This window comes from Euleptes europaea, chromosome 6 (genome assembly GCF_029931775.1).
Source record: "Euleptes europaea isolate rEulEur1 chromosome 6, rEulEur1.hap1, whole genome shotgun sequence".
NCBI lineage: Eukaryota > Metazoa > Chordata > Lepidosauria > Squamata > Sphaerodactylidae > Euleptes > Euleptes europaea.
Window position 1 is genome coordinate 37579223 of NC_079317.1, and position 22105 is coordinate 37601327.

Below are 22105 nucleotides of genomic sequence, written 5' to 3' on the forward strand. Positions count from 1 at the left end.
CTTTTTTCATGAGTAAACATGAAAAACATTAGGTAGAAGTCCATCTAGCCAAATTCAACCCTAAGAAATTCCATTTATTTCTTTTCATTAACTCATATGCTCTGAAAATATATATAGATTTAGAAGCCCTTTTTGTACATTGTTCATTAGATAGGATTTTTGGTGGATGATGATGATGATGAAGTAGTGCTCCTAAAAAATACAAAAGCTAAAAGGAAACAAACACGGATTGCAAGCTGACAATTTACTAGTGTAAACATAATGGCCACAGTACCTATGAAGAAACTGTGGGCAGGAGAGGGAGGCAGAAGAAAGAGGGGAAGATTCTCCTCCTTTTGCCCTCCCTCTCCTTGTCTGGCACGCAAATCACTAAGTTGGCTTCAGCCCTGAAAGGGGCGGGGGTATTAAACTTGGTCTCTGCTCCCTTAAGGTTCTACGCCACTGCAGAAGCTTCTGTGGGGCTGAGAAAGTGAATGTGCTGCTCCAGCCCCGGGATAGTTTTAAGCCTATACAAGAGCTTGCCTGTGCCAGGATTAAGAAAAGCAAGCAGCCCCACCTCTGCTGCCGAGGATATTAACTTGCAGCATGAGGTCAGCAAGTATGCGAAGCCTTGATCTATACCAGTTGGAGGGGTCACTTTCGTGCCTCCTGCCCATATACATACAGGCTTCCACACAGAATCCTCCTGTTAATAACTCACATGGACAGAGATTTAATAACGTGTTCTAATAGAAACAATGAGAAAGCAAAGAGAAAAACCACAAGAAAAGCTGGAGGGATGCATTGCTATATCCCAACAAGTAAAATCAATGATTTATGTTAAAAATTTCATGTTGATGTGGGTCTGGAATGGACCCCAACCCAACAATGTTATCTTGTTCCCCATTTCCCCCCTTTTTTCTGTATCCTTAAAAACTCAATAAAAATAAATAAATAAAAGAGTTTCATACCTTAATAGGTATAAATGGGGTGAGTTCGGCTGGAGATGAATGGCTCTAGTAATATCTTTCAATGAATCCTTCAACTTGTGAATCTGTTATTTGGGAGGGAAAAAATTCATTAATCCTAGCCTCCTAGTCCCATTGCTTATTCTGCATTCTCCCACTCAAGGAACTTCTTTCTATTTGAATATCTGGTGCCGATTGAGAGGTCATGCCAAAGTACGACCATAATGTAAAAAAGCAGCAGATCATCCAGTTTCTTACATCTAGTAAAGTTTACCCATGCCTGGATGCCAAGTTATTCTACATTTCTCCACCAACACTACTGCAGTAGTATAGTATAGGAGGGAAGAGGCAAAGTAAAATATCATGATTCCAGATGTCAGGGAGGGAATTAGATACCATTTTCAGTGGCAGCCATGTATTTAGCATGTCTAGTTTAGCTCTCATACTAGCAGCAGGCAGTTTCAGAGGATGGCTGTGCTGGTCTGCAGTAGAACAGCTAAATTTTGAGTCTGGTAGCACCCAAGACCAACAAGATTTTCAGGGAATGAGCTTTTGAGAGTCAAATCTCCCTTTGTGAGAAGTGAGTTGGAATGGAGATCTCTGAGTCCTTATATCCCAGTCAGAAGGTAGGAGGGATGTTGCAAAGAAGGATGCAGAGGTACAATGCAAAATATAATCAGCTTGATTGGAGCAGAGGACTACCATTCTTAGGTCAGCAATAGAATGTTCTGTAAGATTAAAATGTTCTTCTATTGGTTTTTGAGTGTTGTGATTTTTGATGTCAGATTTTTGTTCATTTATTTTTTTGCATAGGGACTGGCTCATGTGTCTGTTATGGAGAGGGGAAGTGCACTGCTGACATTTAGATGGCATGGCATATATAACATTGGAAGATGAAGTGAATTAACCTGAGATGGTATGGTTGGTGTTGTTAGGTCCAGTGATTGTGATATCAGAGTGAATATGGAGGCAGAGTTGGCATCTTGGTTTGTTGCAGGCCCTGGTCCCAGAATTCATGTCCATGTTAAAGGTAAAGGTAGTCTCCTGTGCAAGAACCGGATTATTACTGACCCATGGGGTGACATCACAATACAACATTTACTAGGCAGACTATGTTTACAGGATGGTTTGCCATTGCCTTCCCCACTCATCTACACTTTACCCCCAGCAAGCTGGGTACTCCTTCTACCGACCACAGAAGGATGGAAAGCTGAGTCAACCTTGAGCTTGCTACCTGAAAGTGACTTCCATTGGGATCGAACTCAGGTCATGAGCAGAGCTTTGACTGCAGTACTGCAGCTTACCATTCTGCACCATGGGGCTCTTGCCCATGTTAGGAAGGACATTATTGTGAATGAGAAGTTGTTCAAGATTAGGAGGCTGTCTGTGGGTAAGAAAAGGTTTTCCTCACCATTCCTGTGAGACAGAAGTATCATTGTCCAGCATATGTTAATGATGTGTTGAATCAGTTTGAGCTCAGAGGTGTATGTGACCACCAATGGTATCATTCTGGTTGTGTTGATCTGTTTCCTTACTAGATCAGGTGGGTATTGTAATTCGAAAAATGTAGATCCTGCAAGTGAGAATTGCTGTCGAAGGATTGGAACAGTTGCGGCTATAGTGTGGAGCTTGGCTGTAGATGATGGATGGTTTGGTGTGTTTAGAATGGTGACTGGAAGCATGTAGATATTAGGGTTGTGCTTAAAAAAAACTGGTAAAATTCAGATTCGGATCTAATGGACCTGATTTTTTCTGGAAATCCCAAATATTTCTGAATAACCATATCTGGAATATCCAGGATCCCCCCCCCCCAAAAAAACTGGGTCCATTAGACCCAAATACAAATTTTACCTTCCCATCTCTACCCCCCACTTCCCCCTCCCCTCACTTACCCAAAGTCCAGCAGCAAGGATGGCTGCCTCTGAGTCTCACGTGGAACCTGGAGGCAGCGGCCAGGAGCTGCAAGTCAGGCTTGGCTGGGCTGAGCCGGGCTTGCAGCTTTGCGCCTGCTGCTGCCTCTGAGTCCCACGTGGAGCTCTGCCAACTAGAAGGTAAGTGAGGGGGAGAAGGAGAGAGAGGGGAAGGGGAGAGGGAATCCTTTTTTAAAAAAATGGTGGCAGGGCCGAAGTGGCCCAAATCATGCCGAAAAAAATCAGCACGATTCAGGATCCGCTTTTTAGCTCCCTTTAAATTGCTGCCATTTTTTTCTGGTGCTTTGGCAAATGCCCACCCCTAGTAGATGTCTTTGGCAATCAGTAGTTTTCTGGTATAAAGTTGTTTTTATTCTTCCATTATGTGTTTGTACAGTGGTGTCTAGAAAATATGTATCTTGTGCGGATTAGTTCATGGTCAGGTGGTTTGTGGGGTGGAAGTTGATGAAGGCCTGGTGAAATTTCTCCAGTGCTTCGTTCCCATGTGTCCAAATGATGAAAATGTCATCAATAAATCTCAGGTACAGGGTGTTAATGGCTGGGAACTGAGGAAGCGCTGCTCTAGGTCAGCCATGGAAATGTTGGCATACTGTGCCATGCAGGTGCTGATGGTTGTGCCATTGACCTGAAGAAGCAAATCACCAAACCTTAAGTAGTGGTGGGTGAGGACAAACTGGCAGAGCCTGGTAGCGAGGCTGACCATGGTGTTGTCAGAGATGGTGCTCCTAATAGCTTGCAGTCCATCTTTGGGAGGGGGGGATGTTGGTGTTCAGAGCCTTAACATCCATGGTGGCCAAAACAGTGTTTCCTGGAAGATTGTTAACAATCTCCAGGTGCTACTGGACTAAAATCTAGCCATACTAACAATACCAACATATACTTCCATTTTACTAAATGATATTAATACTTTCTGTGAGCGAGAGTGCAAATATGCGCCCATACACATATAGTAACAGCCTTATTGCGAAATAATCAAATTTATTATAATGTAACCTCCATTATGAATATGAGGAATTTGACTGTTTCCTTATAACCTTACCTCTCCTTAAGCACAGCTTGTTGGAACCCCTGGTTTCTGACTTGCAACTGTCCCTCCCTAGATTTCTTTGGCACTATATTACTAACCTTTGATTTTTATTACAATAAATCAATATAGTCATGAAAAGGGCTCCAGTGCTCAAAATCTTTGTGCAGCAGCATAAAGAATTAGGCTAAATTCACATGTGCTTTCTGAGCATCCTTCCTGCTGTTGCTGTGTATGTGTAAAAGAGAAAAAAAACAGCTTGTACATTTCAGTTCTAGCCAAGAGCAACAAGAAATAAGGCAACTGATATTATTAAAATGAAATAAAGAGTTGGAAAGCTGCATAAAATTGACTAAAATGTCCTTTGTCATATTTGAAGAGCTGCTGAAATTGGAGAGAACAGCAGACCTTTCTGGTAATATCAGGGGTGTTATGGGATTGCATGGTAGGCTTGATACAAGGCTGCCAGCATCAGTATCCAGTGAAAGGAAAAGGGAGTCTTCTTCTACAGTGTGTTTTTACCATGGCAATGCAAATTACCTGAAAAGAGGGGGAGAAATTCCCAACTGATAATGAAGGACTTTTACAATATGTGATGGATACACCTTAGGTTTGCTGGATACACCTTAGGTGGTAGCTGGAGATCTCCCAGAATTACAACTGATGTCCAGACAACAGAAATCAGTTCACCTGGAGAAAATGACCACTTTGGAAGGTGGACTCTGTGGCATTATACCCCACTGAAGTCTATCTTCTCCCCCAACCCCATCTCCTCAGGCTCCACCCCCAAAATCTCCAGGTATTTCCCAACCCGGAGCTGGCAACCCTAATACACCTCCACTAGAATTTTCAAATGTGAACTCTGATATATTTTTCCTGCTTGGTGATCATCCACATTTCAGTGAAAAGAATAGTATCTATGACCCAGACTTATATACCTGCACAGGAATTAGGCCTACTTATCCAAACTGATTTGTTGTGCATTCTTTTAAAGAATGGCATTAAGTTCAGAGTCTAGACTTTTGTGATTCTGAGATTCCTATCTGGAATGAGCTCTGACCAGGACAGCCCAGGCTAGCCTGATCTCATGAGATCTTGGATGCTAAGCAGGGTTGGCCCTGGTTACTGCTTGGATGGGAAAGCACCAAAGAAGTTCAGGGTTGCTAGCTACACAGAGGCAGGCAATGGCAAACCACCTCTGAATTTCTCTTGCACTGAAAACCCTATTGGGGTCACCATAAATCAGCTGCAACTTGATGGCACTTTCCACCACCATCTAGAATGAGGAGACTTGCCCAAGAGCAAGGCTATGCTGATTTTGTCTTCTTCATATTGGGGCAAAGCTAGGTTTTGGGACAGAGGGATTTATGCTTTTAATCATGCCTAATCACGCTTGTCCATACATGTCATTCCTTGCTTTAATTAATAAAACTTAGAAAGACCCTTTGCCTAAGAACCCTGTTGGAGCATATATTCTAAATGAATATGCTTCCCTTTGTGTTGAATCAGGCTTATAGTTCACTCCGGTAACCGGGCCTGCAGCTGACAGAAGGGTACCTTTACTCTTGACTAGTGTGCCTTCATGAAAAGGCAAATCTGTGATAAATGCACATCCAGTTTCAATGGTTACTAAATTAACAACAAGGAGATTACAAATGTGCATCTCTAGAGAATTTTTCCTCTGGCAATAATGCAAGTCTAATCTGCTAGCACTATCTCATGGAAATAGAAAAAAACAGCAGGCTAAGAATTTTCATTTAGCCACTAGCTAATAAGCAACAGGAGATTAGCCCCTTTCTGTACCTAGTACAGAAGTCTGGTGTATCAGATGGAGAATTTATAGAAGATGAAAAGGAACCCATGCAAACAGTTAAGGAAGAGATTGCATGTAGTGTTGGAAATGTTCCTGTTTCCAAGGATTAAAAAGATAAAGGGAGATAGCAATTGATCATTATTGTTAACTCATAACTAAAGGTATAATGCTGAATTTGAACAAGTTTCTGTAAATTTAAAGACCTAATTTAACTTTTCTTGGTAAAGCCAGCAAACTGACCTAAAGGAGAACCTCATTTTTAATGTTTAAGGAATGGCCATCAGGTATTTAAACCTATGTTTTCCATGGTGATTGTTAAATACTTTATGGAATGCATCCAGCATAATCGTCTTGTTTCATTGTTAGATTAATTCTGAATGATAAATAATTGACATGTAATCTAAGTACTGTTAACATTAGCATCTCCCTAGTTATGGACCATAATTAGGGTTGCCAACCCCCAGGTACTAGCTGGAGATCTCCTGCTATTACAACTGATCTCCAGCCGATCTGGAGATCAGTTCACCTGGAGAAAATGGCCGCTTTGGCAATTGGATCTATGGCACTGAAGTCCCTCCCCTTCCCAAACCCCGCCTTCCTCAGGCTCCACCCCAAAAATCTCTAGGTATTTCCCAACCCGGAGCTGGCAACCCTAACTGTAATCATGTTTTAAGAAGCCATACTTGTGTACAGCTAACTGAAATCAGACTAGATCCCCGATACATTTGTAATCCATGCTTTTTACAATAAATTAAACTTCAAATTACTATTAAGGGTTGCAATCATCAGTGGTTGCAATTCAGTGTGATTTATTTCAGAGTAACAGGCATACTGCTCACATAAAAAGAGAACAGTGGTAAACCTTTATTATAAATAACAGGATACGCCTCTCTCTCCACTCAAATAGAATTTACTAGCTTTCTGCTACTTAAGTACCCTTACAAAAATGACTCCTTTTCATGACTATATCACAGATACATACAATTAATTTTATATATTTCATATATCCAAATCCATCCAAATCTGACACAGAAGCAAACATCTTGGACTACACAGGGGCGGCTTGGATGGAGTCTGAAGCACTACCCTCAGTTATAGTTTAGATATTTTCCAACTGATTATTCTCAAAAAGGGCCCTGACCTGGATGGCCCAGGCTAGCCTGATCTCGTCAGATCTCAGAAGCTAAGCAGGGTCAGCCCTGGTTAGTATTTGGATGGGAGACCACCAAGGAATACCAGGGTTGCTGTGCAGAGGAAGGCACTGGCAAACCACCTTTATTAGTCTCTTGCCATGAAAACCCCAAAAGGGGTCGCCATAAGTCGGCTGCGACTTGACGGCACTTTACACACACACATTCTCAAAAAGGAGTAATGGGTTGACCATATGTCATGGGGAGAGTCACACTGACTGCTGCTGTCTATTTTGCTATATGTCATTTTAGGAAATACCTTATGATATGCTTGAGCTCTGCACAAATATGGCCTGGTATCTAAAGGATCCATCTGAATGGCACTAGTGAACTGTCCAATAGATTCAAAATAACGATCCAAATGTAACAGCATGATCAGTCCAATATTTATATAAGGCAAAGTAAGAAACCTAAAATGGAGGCAGAAACATACCTTTTGACACATACACTTTAATCCAACAAATATTAAATTATATGCTTTATAAGCATACTTCATAACATACTGCTGATAAAATTCTGTGACAGACCCATATACATGAAACTATGTATCAATGAAAAATTCCTCCTCACCCACCCACCCCTTTTCCTTCCTTTTCTAAGCTTACTGGAAATATAGATATTAAATCGGTATATATTAGAACAGAAAGTCTAAGTAATCCACTCTGACATGGTCTAAACCAGGGCTCCCCAACGTGGTGCCTATGGGCACCATGGTGCCCACCGACACCTTTCCTTGCACCCGCCAAGTGTTTTTAGAAAGTGGGTGGAGCCAAGTGGGCGCTTTTGCCCGCATCTGATTAGTTACTGGAGATTTGATTGACTGCAGATTTCTTTTTAAGTTGCTTTTGCCACCACAGCACAAGGATCCCCACTGTATGGCTGAAGATAAACTGGGACAGCCTGTGGCAGCATTTTTATGGCAGCCATTTTGTGGCTGTACCCACAATACTATGTCAGAATTCCTAAGGTGCTCGCAGGCTCAAAAAGGTTAGGGACCCCTAGTCTAAACGATCTGAGGATTTAAAAAAAATGCTTGCTGATCTTAGCTAATAAGATCTAGCAATGGGAGACTGGCCCACTTGGCCAGCTTGATGGTTAATACCTTCCTCTGAAGAGAATGGTGATTCCAACCTCACTTTAAGAGGTGATTGGAAGGCCTTTTACTTTGCTGATTTGGGTACTAGGTGGCAGAGTTATCGAGCAGTCTTGGATAAAGCTCATTATCTAGATCCTTATTAGTTGGTCTCCCAGCCTGATTTCAGTATTTTAAACTCTCTTATTCGACATAATTAACAATCTGCACTAACAGAAGAGAGCTTCCCAATTAATTTTCTTGGTTCTCTCAGTTGCATTCAATACCATCAATCGCAGTGTCTTTCTGGGCCATGTGAAGTAGAAGAAATTGCTTTGCTGTGTTCCTCTCATATCTAGAGAGCCAATTACAGAAACTATCACCCCACTCCATAAAAGCCACCTGTGGTATTCTACAAGGTTCAGCATTATCTCCTATGCTGTTTAACATCCACGCAAGGTACTGGGAACTGCTATGTGCCCCATGAAACATACTTGTTACCTGTACACTTTCCTCTTCAGGACAAATAGTAACTCTGAAGGAGACCATTTGCACTGGAAAAAAATTGTACTTGGGGAGAAGGTGTCTTAATTTGTTGTTAAATATTCTGAATTGATCTTCTATGATTGCCTTAGGGGTCCTTGTGACAAAGTGCAAAAAGTAAATGAAGCATGCAACAAAGGAAAATGAAAGAGCACACCTGTCCAAAGCCACTACACTTTCGAAATCACACATTGCCAATATCCACTGTTTCATTTCTGAATACAAGATGCCACGGTGAAAGAAACTACTAAGATTTTCATAATCATCATTGAGAAGAACTGTAAAGGGGGAATCAGATACCGGTATTTAGTTTTTTTTTCATATATGCAGGTCACTAACTGCATCTTTTAACATAATCACATTTATTACAGAGTATGTCTGTGACCGTATATTTTACTACATTTCTTTCCATTATACTTTGTTGTTTATGGCTCTGGTACTAATCACAACCTCTTTTCAGAATTGTAGGCTTGTTTGTTCTTGTTATTTCAATAAATCATGTTATTTCAATAATTTTGATGTGAGAGGAAAAAGAAGCCTTTGGGGAAGGAGATATGACCTTGAAACATATATGGGCTTGTGAAACAGTTGGGGTTGCATAAAACAACCCTCTCCAACATTTCCCAAAGAAATGATTATGGTATCCATTATGAACAGGTAGATACTAATTCAATTTAAAAAAAATTCTAACATTGAAGAACAAGGGATGATTAGATATATACTGAAAATGCAGCTTGAATTAAACAAAAAATCAAGATAAGATAGAACTGAAGGCTAAACTATATGTGACAGCATCCTTGTGGCCACAACACTACCACCATCATTTTAAAGTCATTTTCAAATGCCTCAAGGGCCTGATCAGGTCAACAGTGTGACATTCTTTTCCCCTCACCATGCTTTTTTCAAATACCAAAAGAGCCATGGGGGGGGGGAGGTTGTGGCCATTTTGGAACTTAATAAGGTATCTGAAGGGAGGGGGGCGCATCAGGCTGCCTTGCTGAGGGCCCTTGCAGCATTTTTAAACCACTATAAAATGGCACCAGCGTCCACAAGGATGCTGCCACATCTAGTTTGGCCCTGATGGAATTAGAAGTTACCATGGATTTCCATTCTCAGTGGTTCTGGGATGGGCCAGTCTTAACTTGTAGGATGTGTATCCTCTCCGTAACAGGCAAGTGTGCTCCTTGCAATGAAGCCACCAAGGGGTGGGGTTTGGAAACCCTACAAATCAAACCTTTCCTGTCCTGACATTACTGGAGGAAAAGACACTAATAAAAAAGGGGGAAGAATGGGACAATGACTAGAAACAAGATGATAATGAAATACTTGCCAGATCAGAGTACTGACATTGCATGGTGTTACCAGTATCAGTACAATAAAACATTGTAAATAGCGTCGAAGGCTTTCACGGTCAGAGTTCATTGGTTCTTGTAGGTTATCCGGGCTGTGTAACCGTGGTCTTGGAATTTTCTTTCCTGGAGTTTTGCCAGCAGCTGTGGCAGGCATCTTCAGAGGAGTAACACTCAGAGGAGTAACAGAGGAGTGTTACTCCTCTGAAGATGCCTGCCACAGCTGCTGGCGAAACGTCAGGAAAGAAAATACCAAGACCACGGTTACACAGCCCGGATAACCTACAAGAACCAATTGTAAATAGCTACTGAAAATAAAGCCAAAAAGTTGTTATGATTATGATTTGATAGGGTTTTTTAAAAATAAAATAACAGAAACTAATTAGAAGGCTAGATTAGCAGAGGCCAGCAGCCAAATTCAGCTTCTAGTGCTAAATGCATACTGATCAGATTTACTGAAGCATTCACTCATGACAGGACTTGCCAATGTCTGAGGGAAATTGTAGCATTCACAATTATTAAGCCTCACTGTGAATGTTCTTTTAAAACTGCAATCATCATAGGAGCAATTTAGGCTGTACGTAAAAATCAAAAGTATAATACCAGAAATGCTGAAGTCCCGAAGAGCTTGCTTTGGATCAATCTTTCTCAAAATACAACCTCTGTAGTAGAATGCCAGCCAATTGCAAGGGTCCAAGTGAATTGCAGCAGAGAAATCAGCAGCTGCCTTTTTGTAGTCCTCTTGTTTTAAATATGCTCTTCCTCGAAACGTTCTAGAAAGAAAATGCATTTTTTTGTAGGAGAATGAGTTTGTGCCCCAAATGCATGTAAACAATGAAGACAATTCAGGGTTGTAATCCTAAATTAACATTAGTGGGGATTAGGGTACAGACACAAACAATGTAGGTCAATCAGTGGACTGGTGGCCTGGGGGGCACCTCTCCTGAGACCCCCACCAGGCCCAGTCAGCCTGCAGGGTAAACTGATTGGCCTGAACAAGCCGAAGTGCCACTCAGGAAAGGAGGATGCTCTACTTATTAACACATGTATCCCCACCTTTCCTCATGGTACACGGCAGCTCTTGTCCAGCCTCACCAAGGGAATGGAAAGCATATACCCTCAATGTGTCCTACCCTTTAGAGGTGGTGGGTCTTTCACTACCAGAAACAGGGCTTTGTAGTGACACCTCAACTATAAAATACTGTCACTACTGGCCTAGCCTTCCAAAATTTAGGCATCAAGTTAAAATATTTTTTATTCACCCCAGATTTTGGATTGGTTTATTTTGTTGTATGTATGTTTGTTATGATTTTATTGTGGATACAAAAAATACAAAATCACACAAGGTTGGAAGAAACCACAACGGCCATCCAGTCCAGCCCCCTGCCATGCAGGATCCCACAATCAAAGCACTCCCGACAATGGCAATCCAACCTCTGCTTAAAGACCTCCAAAGACTGGGACTCCACCATAGGGTTAGGGATAGGGTTGCCAACCTCCAGATAGTGGCTGGAGACCTCCTGCTATTACAACTGATCTCCAGCCAATAGAGATCAGTTCACCTGGAGAAAATGGCTGCTTTGGCAATTAGACTCTGTGGCATTGAAGTCCCTCCCCTCTCCAACCCGCCCCCCTCAGGCTCTGCCCCCCAAATCTCCAGGTATTTCCCAACCCAGAGATGGAACCCTAATTGTAGATAATTTCCTCTTCCTTTGTGACACTGCTTTGGATTTAATTTAGGGCACTTTCCCCTACAGAGTAGTTATTTATATTGACACTATTGTTCACTGGTACATTTTACTGATTTTTAGTGTTTTATTATTATAAAATGGTAATTTGTTTTTGTTAGCCACCATATAAACCTTTGGCTGAAAGATATATATTTTAATTTAGAAAATAACTATTTACACCCACGCATTAAAGGCAAAGCCACACTTTATCATTCTCTACAGTCCTAATGCATTGGCAAAAGAATATAACTAATCTTAACTACTGAATATATTTTTAGAACAACAAGCATTTCAATCCTTGTATAATGTATTTTTACCTTGCCTCTGCATTGCTTGGATCTATTTTAATCACATCTGTAAAATCATTAATAGCAACCGACCAAGTTGATTTATTAAAGTAATATAGTCCATGCTTCATAAGTGCATCTGTTCTTCGGGGGTTATAGTAAATGCTCTACATGAAAAATAAAATACACAAAACATTTGCAAAAGTTATATATTTGTACTGTATGAACGAGAATTGTGCAAAAGAACACTATTTTTGTTAAAATAAATTGAAACCACTGTATCTTTAAGTTCCTGTTCAGTCCATTAAGTATCTGAAGTAACTAAATATATCACCTTCATTTATATAATTAAACATCACATAACTGAGACTTTATCTTATTTTCCATTTTGCTACATAAAATACTTTGTGGGTCCTAAACGTGCTTCTGTTTCACCAATTAAAGTTGATATAGTGAAACAGATCATGCTACCGATTAATATTTCTTTTTGCCATTTTTATTCCTCCTGTATCTAAAACAGAAAAGATTAAAGCTATCTATAATCTAGATCCCAATATAGACCTGTACCCTTAATATTTTTCAGCAGGGTCTAATATGTTCAGGTATTCTCAAAGCACTTGAGGTTCTAATTTGTGTTTCAACCCGCAACCATATATTAAGGGCCATATTAGCTTCTTGAAAATGACATCTTTATTCTAGATCACTGGTTCCCAACCAGGGGTCCATGGACCCCCAGGGGTCCGCGAGAACTAAATTAAGGTCCGCGAAACAAAGTTATAAACCCATAATAAATTAATATTTTCAATTAAAAGTTCTCTATTATAAAATATATATATTCAAATATAATTCTAAGTTTAATGTTTAACTAACAGTTATGATTAAAGTTTATTTTCAAATTCCCGGAATTTTTATTTTGAACCTTGGGGTCCCTGCACCGAACAAAAAAGTCCTAGTGGTCCCTGGTCAAAAAAAGGTTGGGAACCAGTGCTCTAGATGGATAGATGAAGTTAACACCCTGGTTCCAAAGAGCTATTTTAGATATGCTTAACTGTCTAGATATGTGCAATGTATATGTTCTTTAAACAAATGACCACCATATCACAAACTGCTTTGGAAGGTCACCTGAGTTTCAAAAGTGGTGTTTTAAGTAGTATAGAGGACTGATTCTTGAGAGACATGGGCCAAAAACAAACATGAATACATGGAATTAGTTGGGCAGTTCTTTGGATCCCTGCCACAGAAATTATTTGCAAATGCTTTTTTAGTTTAGATGTTTGGAATTAGGGCTGTCGATTTGGTTCGGCCTGAACCAAAACCAGCCGAATTTCCCCTGATTCGGCGGTTTTTAATTCGGGACGAACCAAACTAAAAAATGGCGGGAAAACGGGAGAGCCGAATTCAGCGAGTTCGGGAGTTCACGAATAAATTCGGCAAATTTGAGCCGCAGCAGCATAACCGTCAGTAAGCAGCATTTTCCCCTGGCCAATCGGTGGCCAAGTTGGGTCTTCTTCTGGCCAATCAGTCAGGATTGAGTACTGGAGGAATCAGCTGCTGTGAGGCCCGGCCGGGGAGAGAAAGAGAGAGAAATCCTCGTGGGGAGGTGCGTGTGCACATTTGCTCCTTTCCGTGGCTACAGGGGGCACATTTCGGGGGGTAGAAACCCCAAATTTTCAACGGAGCATCAGACGAGCCTTCTTAAGAGACCCCCCAAGTTTTGTAAACATTGGGTCAGGGCCCCCCGAGATATGGGCTCCACCCCTTTTCTCTCCCCCCATTTCCATTTCCGTGGCTGCAGGGGGTGCTTTTTTGGGGGTGCAGCCCCCAAACATTCAGCATAGCTTCAGATGAGCCTTCTTAAGAGACCCCCCAAGTTTTGTAAAGATGGGTTCAGTGGGGGCAGAAATATGGGCTCCCCCTTTCTCTTTCCGCGGCTGCAGGGGACGCATTTTTGGGGGTGCAGCCCCCAAACTTTCAGCATAGCTTCAGATGAGCCATCTTAAGAGACCCCCCAAGTTTTGTAAACATTGGGTCAGGGGGTCCCGAGATATGGGCCCCACCCCTTTTTCCTCCCCCCTTTTCCATTTCCATGGCTGCAGGGGGCGCATTTTTGGGGGTGCAGCTCCCAAACATTTAGCATAGCTTCAGACGAGCCTTCTTAAGAGACCCCCCAAGTTTTGTAAACATTGGGTCAGGGAGTCCCGAGATATGGGCTCCACCCCTTTTCCCTCCCCCCTTTTCCATTTCCGTGGCTGCAGGGGGCGCATTTTTGGGGGTGCAGCCCTCAAACATTCAGCATAGCTTCAGACGAGCCTTCTTAAGAGACCCCCCAAGTTTTGTAAACATTGGGTCAGGGGTTCCCGAGATATGGGCTCCACACCTTTTCCCTCCCCCCTTTTCCATTTCTGTGGCTGCAGGGGGTGCATTTTTGGGGGTGCAGCCCACAAACATTCAGCATAGCTTCAGACGAGCCTTCTTAAGAGACCCCCCAAGTTTTGTAAATATTGGGTCGGGGGGTCCCGAGATATGGGCTCCACCCCTTTTCCCTCCCCCCTTTTCCATTTCCGTGGCTGCAGGGGGCACATTTTTGGGGGTGCAGCCCCCAAACATTCAGCATAGCTTCAGACAAGCCTTCTTAAGAGACCCCCCAAGTTTTGTAAACATTGGGTCAGGGGGTCCCGAGATATGGGCTCCACCCCTTTTCCCTCCCCCTTTTCCATTTCCGTGGCTGCAGGGGGCGGTTTTGGGGGGTTCAGCCCCCAAACATTCAGCATAGCTTCAGATGAGCCTTCGTAAGAGACCCCCCAAGTTTTGTAAACATTGGGTCAGGGGGTCCTGAGATATGGGCTTTCCCCTTTTCCCTATTGGGATAAATGGATCACCAGATCCTGTATGCATCTTCAGAGCGGCAAATCCAAGGCAAAACCTCCTGTGCTTAAATAGAATCGTATTGGATTACCCAGTCCTCCCAGCCCCTCCTGATGGAACAGAAGACAGCCACAGTAAGACCCCTTTGGGGGCTTTAATCTATAATTGTGTGTGGGGGGGAAGCAGAGTCTGTGTGTGTGTGGGGAGGGAGCAGTTTCTGTGGGTGGGTGGGGGGGAAGCCAAAGGGGGCTTTCGCCCGTTCTGCCTGGGGTGTGTGTGCCCCCTCGAGTCTCTCTCTCCCGGGTTTGAGGGGGGCTTCAGTTGTGTGTCCTCAGGTTTTCCCTCATTCATAACATCGGTTAAGTCTAATTTGATGCTTGCTCAAAACTGGTTTTCAAATGGTGACTTAAAGAATGCATTTGCCTGGTCCCGACTTGAGTCGAAACTCGAAATTCCACCCCTCCTGCTCATTATCCATAGCTAGCTGCCTCTGTCCCTTTCCATGGTTTGCAAACTCCCAGGTGTCAGGTGTTGCTTTGCATTGTTGCAAACCAGTTGCTTTGCATGGTTGTGCTGCTTTGCAGTTGTGTTGCTTTGCAAACTTCTTCGCACCTGCCCCGCCCTTGCTCCCCGCACTCAGCTGTTTGTCGGGGCTGGGAGCTTTGTGCGTGGGCGGCAAGCTCTGCTCAGAGATGCACATTAAGGGTGGGGGACCCCTTTCGGGGCCCATATCTCAGCCCCCCCAGACCCAATCTTTACAAAACTTGGGGGGTCTTGCAAGAAGGGTCCTTTGAAGCTCCACTGAAAGTTTGGGACCTCTACCCCAAAAATGCCCCCCCTGGAGCCGCAGAAAGGCGCGGTTGTGTTTTTAATGGCTTTATTCGGCCAAATTTTTTTCCCGAACTTTGAATTCGTGCCAAATTGCACGGACCCGAAGCAGGGGAGTTCGGACTTCAACATATCCCGAATCCAGACGGGCCGAATTCGGCCAAATCCGAACTATACCGAATTTTTTTTCAACAGCCCTATTTGGAATTCCATAAACACTTTTACCATATGCCAATGGATGTAACATAACTAACTGCTAGATCTTCAAAGAGTTTTGTAAGTACCACTCCTACTGAAGTGGATCAAACCAGCAGAGGAAATTGAGGTAGTCAGTTTAAAGGATTCCCTAATCATTTCTGTTTTAGTAAATGAAAAAAGTGGCTAAGATAGAAGTCTACACTGGAGAAAGGTGTTTTGCTGCACTCAATCATATCTCATTGTGCAACCTTCTCTGAGTCTGACCCCTGCATGCCTTAAAAAGAATTACGGGGTTGGTGAAAGGGAACTCAGTGGCCCAACGCACATGTTCCTCTCATCCACAGGGTTGGCTTACTCCCTTCACTTGTTTTCTCTATGCTCTCATGTAGCTGAATGCCTCTTGAGGAAAAAAGAGTTGGATAATTTTGTTCATAAATTCATCCTCTTTTTGTCTGCCATGTACCTAGTTAAATTAACAGTACTATATCTTCTGGATATAGACTAACTGTACAATCCCAAGGTGGGGGGGGGGTTCCATGGCGGCCGAAAGTTAAAAGGTTTAAAAAAAAAATTTAAGCCCAATGGAACTCCCCATAGAGTTCCACAAGGCTGTGCCATGGATTTTGCAGGCTATCTTGATCCCTGCAAAATGGCGCATTTTAAGCCCAAAAGGGTTAAAAAGCTGCCTAAAGGCAGCTACGCCCCTGGACACGCCCCCGGAACACCCCTCAGGATGCCAGCGTGGGGAGACACGCTGGGAAAATTCTGGCAGGAGGCCGTGCCGACATCCGAGTGCTGCGCTGTTGCCATGGTCCAGATGGGCCGGTGTAAGTCGTCCTATGCCAGTGTCCGTGCCAGTTTGCATGGTGCAAGTGGCACGGATGCTGGCATAGAGGTCACACTGGCTCCGATGGGCATTCCCCCTTTTAAGAAAGTTTGGGAATCCTTAGCATCTTTTTGATCCGGGGTATGTCCCCTCACCCCTTCTGGATGCACACCTTAACGTGGTGAGTGGGTTTGTGTGTGTCAGGGAAGCTGAGAGCAATACCGTAAGGGGTCTAGACTCTATCAAGAGACTAAACTCCTAGCAGAGTCACTCAAGATGGAATGGTCACAGCTGAGACACCAGACACCAGGCGAAGATGCATGCACCCCCTTAAGGGATCAATGGCCACATCCGCAGAAGAGAACAGGAAGTTCCAATGGGGATGGGGGCAGAGGAATCCCTGAAGGTTAGCTACTGGGCAGCAGCAGTAGTGGAAGGTGACACTGGCGGAGGATCTTTCGTAGACAACGGCGGTGCCACTACGGCTAACTCTGGTTAGTACTGCGCAGAAGAAGGCACTGGTAAACCACTTCTGACCAACCTTTACCTTGAAAACCCTATGATGAGACAATCCAAAATGAAAAAAGATATAGTGCTGGAAGATGGGACCCCCAGGTCGGATGGCACTTAATCTGCTACTGGGGTAGAGCAGAGGACAAGTACGAGTAGCGCTGTTCTTAATGATGCGATTGGACTAAAGTCAAAAGGATGTTCAGTGGTTGACATGAACACATGCAAAAGGAAAGTCCGAAGTTGTTCGATGCATATAATAGGAACATGGAGTGTGAGAAGCATGAATCAGGGTGAGCTTGAAATTGTTAAACAAGAAGTGGACATTTCAGTCCTGGGAGTAAGTGAATTAAAGTGGACTGGATTAGGACATTTTCAATCAGAAAATTACAAAGTGTTTTATTCAGGGAATGATGAAAAGAGAAGAAATGGAGTTGCTTTAATAGTTAGGCAAGATGTAGCAAAGGCAGTCAGGAGCTATAATGCAAAGTCTGACCGAATAATATCAATCAGACATCAGGGAAAGCCTATCAACATAAGCATCATTCAAGTTTATGCCCGAACTACAGATGTTGATGAGGAAGAAATTGAAAGTTTTTATGCCAGTGTTCAGGAAGAAATTGATCATACACCTAAACAAGATATGCTGATAATCATAGGTGATTGGAACGCAAAAGTAGGAAACAAAGCAGAATCAAATGTTTCTGGGCTAGGAGCAGATTTGGGCTAGGAGCACGGAATGAAGCAGGAGAATGCCTCGTAGAATTCTGTGAAGACAACAATCTGTTCATTGCAAACACATGTTTCAGGAAACCAAACAGACGATTGTATACATGGACATCACCAGACGGCCAGTATAGAAATCAAATAGATTATATAATTGGAAGCAGAAGATGGAGAAGCTCTATTCTCTCGGCCAAAACAAGACCAGGAGCCGACTGCGGTACAGATCATGAATTGCTAATATCGAAAATCAAGGTAAAGCTTAAGAAAAACACCAAAACATTCATAGCACCAAAATACAATCTAAGCAATATTCCGGAAGAGTTTAAAGACCATGTAAGGAACAGATTTGCATTACTGAGTTCAAGTGAATGTAAACCTGAAGAACTATGGGTGGAAACTAGAGATATTATCAAGGAAGAATGTGCAAAGACTATTCCTGTAGCCAAAAGAAAAGAAAAACCTCGATGGATGTCTGAGGAGACTCTTAAAATTGCCAGAGATAGACGAGAAGCAAAAGTAGAAGGTGACAGAAATAGAATCAAAAGTCTAAGTGCAACGTTCCAGCAACTCGCACGTAGAGACAAAGAGACCTATTATAATAACCAGTGTAAAGAAATAGAAGAGAACAACAATAAAGGAAGAACAAGAGATCTGTTCCACAAGATCCAAGAGATCAAAGGGAAATTTAAAGCACGGTTAGGCATGCTGAAAGATCAGCATGGAAATACATTAACTGAACAGGACGAAATAAAGAAAAGGTGGGAACAATACACTGAAGAACTATACAGAAGAGATGAAAGCATAAAAGATTCTTTCCAAGAAGAATCTTTTGAAGAAGAACCTACAATTTTAGAAAGTGAAGTCAAAGCTGCATTGAGAGCAATCGGGAGAAACAAATCACCAGGAGCAGATGGAATATCAATAGAGCTAATCCAAGCCACAGAAACGGAGTCCATCAAAATCTTGACAAGAATACGCCAACAGATATGGAAAACAAAACAATGGCCCACAGACTGGAAACGATCCATTTACATTCCAATTCCCAAGAAAGGAGACATCAAAGATTGCAGCAACTATCGGACCATCGCATTAATTTCTCATGCAAGTAAAGTGATGCTCAAAATCTTACAGCAAAGGCTGTTACCATATATGGAACGAGAAATGCCTGATGTTCAAGCTGGTTTCAGAAAAGGAAGAGGCACTAGAGATCATATTGCAAATATACGCTGGTTACTGGAGCATACGAGAGAATTTCAGAAGAAAATCAGCTTGTGTTTCATAGATTACAGCAAAGCTTTTGACTGTGTGGATCATGAAAAGCTATGGCTGGTTTTAAAGGAAATGGGTGTGCCACTACATCTGATCATTTTAATGCGCAACCTGTACTCTGGACAAGAGGCTACAGTTAGAACAGAATATGGAGAAACGGAATGGTTTCCAATTGGCAAAGGTGTCAGACAATGATGTATTTTATCTCCCTATCTCTTCAATCTATATGCAGAACATATAATTAGGAAAGCTGGATTAGATTTAGATGAAGGTGGAGTGAAAATTGGAGGGAGGAACATTAATAATTTGAGATATGCTGATGACACTACATTATTGGCAGAAAATAGTGAAGATTTGAAACGACTACTGCTGAAAGTTAAAAGAGAAAGTGCCAAAGCAGGACTACAGCTGAACATCAAGAAAACAAAAGTAATGACTACAGGAGAATTACACAACTTTAAGGTTGATAATGAGGAAATTGAAATTGTTCAAGACTTTCTATTTCTTGGCTCCACCATCAACCAAAAGGGAGACTGCAGCCAAGAAATCAGAAGGAAATTGAGACTGGGAAGGGCAGCCATGAAGGAGCTAGAAAATATGTTGAAGTGTAAGGATGTGTCACTGGCCACCAAGACTAGATTAATTCATGCCATTGTATTCCCTATTACTATTTATGGGTGTGAAAGCTGGACAATGAAGAAAGCTGATAGGAAGAAAATAGATTCCTTTGAAATGTGGTGTTGGAGGAGAGTGTTACTGATTCTGTGGACTGCCCCCCCCCAAAAAAAAAAATCAGTGGGTTATAGATCAAATCAAGTCTGAACTGACCCTAGAAGCTAACATGACTACACTGAGGCTATCGTATTTTGGTCATGTCATGAGACGCAAGAGTCACTGGAAAAGACAGTCATGCTAGGAAAAGTTGAGGACAGCAGGAAAAGAGGAAGACCCAACAAGAGATGGATTGACTCAATAAAGGAAGCCACAGCCTTCAATTTGCAAGATCTGAACAAGGCTGTCAAAGATAGGACATTTTGGAGGACTTTCATTCATAGGGTCGCCATGAGTCGGAAGCGACTTGACAGCACTTAACACACACACACACACACACACATGTCTACTCAAGACTGCTTTGTTCTTTAATGATAAAATTGAAACTATCTGCTCTGATCTTTTTACCTTTCCTACTTCCCAAACTTCCTTCAGCCCTTCCCTCTCCCGCTTGATGAGCCAACTAACTTGTTGCCTCCTGCATGCTTCCTTGATCCTACTCCCTCCCAAGTTCTGGTTGCCATCTCCTGAGCCATTCTCTCCACATAATCAACTTAACTTACTCCTCCAGTTCCTTCCCTACTGCATTCAAATGCACCACTCTTTTCTCCCATATTCAAATAACAATACTTTGACTCGATTTCTCTATCCCTCCCTCCAAACCTCTATAGGATACTTCTTATCCTCACTAGCTTTAATCTCTTTCATCCAACTCTCCCTTGACCCCCTACAATACGGCTTCCAGCCTCTTCACTCCTTTCTAACAAATCTCACTCAAATCACAATAACCTGTCACCTGCAAAATCCAAAAGGTCCTCATCCACTTTGACCTCTTTCCTGCTTTTACACCTTAGATTTCTGTGACTCTTTCCTCAGCTTTTTTTTATTCCTTGGTTTTATTCCTTGTCTAATCACTCAATGTTTCCCTGGGGCAAGCTGATACTCTCCTTTACATCCCACTTTTGGGGACTCTGAGGGATAGGGTTACCAGGTCTGTGTTGAGAAACACCTGGATATTTTGGGGGTGGAGCCCAAGGAGGGCAGAGTTTAGGTAGGGGAGGGACTTCAGAGTTTAGGTAGGGGAGGGCAGAGTTTAGGTAGGGGAGAGTCAAATTGCCCAAGTGGCCATATTTCTCCAGGGGAACTGATCTCTATCTGCTGGAGGTCAGTTGTAATAGCAGGAGATCTCCAGCCACCCCCAGGAGGTTGGCAACCCTACTGAGGGATCTTCCCTTCTGTTCCTTTTCTATACATTGCCTCTGAGTGGTATCAAATCACCTAACTACTAATGACACAGATATCTGTACCCATGCACTTTCTCTCCTCATCTAATCTCCAACAAATCCAGTTGCCTCTGGTAATTCTACCCAAATCCCTAATTTCATCAAGACTGACTTTTTCATCTTTCTTCCCAAGCCTTCCTCTTCTTATATCATTTCCCTATCCACTGACAATACCATCATCCACCCTGCTAAACAGGCATGATCTGACAGAAATACTTACTTTGGAATAATCATCTATAGCCATTATTAAATCACCTTCTTCATCATAGATCGTAGCTCTCTTGAAATATATGTCATCATCTGTAGGCCTGCATCTCAATGCAAGAGTATAATTTATAATTGCTAATGAATTCTCTCCCTGTTTTTTGTAAATTTCCGCTCTTGATAAATATGCATCTACACAGAATACAAAAATAAATATTCAGAATTCTCTCCCTGTTTTTTGTAAATTTCAGCTCTTGATAAATATGCATCTATACAGAATACAAAAAGAAATATTCAGAAGCATGTATTTTGTGTATTTTCTCCCAATAATCCAAGCCCTCGCAATCACATTCTTTTAAAAGCACTCTACAGGATCCCGATGTTAACAACCTTTAGTTGTAACAAGTGGAAACCAAAAACCATGAAATTATGACTATGTACTCCTTGTAACTATGAAAAGGCATCCTCATGCAAAAATTAAAAGACTAACAAAGCTGAGGTCAATCCTTTGAGGGGGGAACACAGTCCAGCATACCATCTTTCCTTCTTGAACTTTCTAGCTTTCTACAGTCCTACCCCAGGCTGTAGGAAGAGATGGACTCTCATAAGGCCCCACAAACCCACAGTAGCTTGGCTTTGCTGTGTTTGGTAAAACAAAAACATTAATGTTGGAGAAACATCTGATTTGATGGAGAGGAAATGGGACAAGAATGGACGGGTGATGCAGGTCAGCCCTCTC

At 42.4% G+C, this 22105-nt stretch overlaps 1 protein-coding gene across 1 annotated transcript in view; it reads right to left on the minus strand.

The window, feature by feature from the left end:
• TTC6 (tetratricopeptide repeat domain 6) overlaps positions 1 to 21532 on the minus strand; it is a 60321-nt gene extending 38789 nt beyond the window's left edge. The window contains exons 1-6 of the mRNA XM_056851745.1: positions 21383 to 21532; positions 11917 to 12053; positions 10473 to 10642; positions 8678 to 8798; positions 7165 to 7315; positions 951 to 1033 (exon numbers count right to left, since the gene is read on the minus strand). Of these exons, the coding sequence (XP_056707723.1) occupies positions 951 to 1033; positions 7165 to 7315; positions 8678 to 8798; positions 10473 to 10642; positions 11917 to 12053; positions 21383 to 21406 (686 nt within the window). The 5' untranslated portion in view covers positions 21407 to 21532. The remainder of the gene's footprint in view (positions 1 to 950; positions 1034 to 7164; positions 7316 to 8677; positions 8799 to 10472; positions 10643 to 11916; positions 12054 to 21382) is intronic.
• Positions 21533 to 22105: the final 573 nt, after the last annotated feature.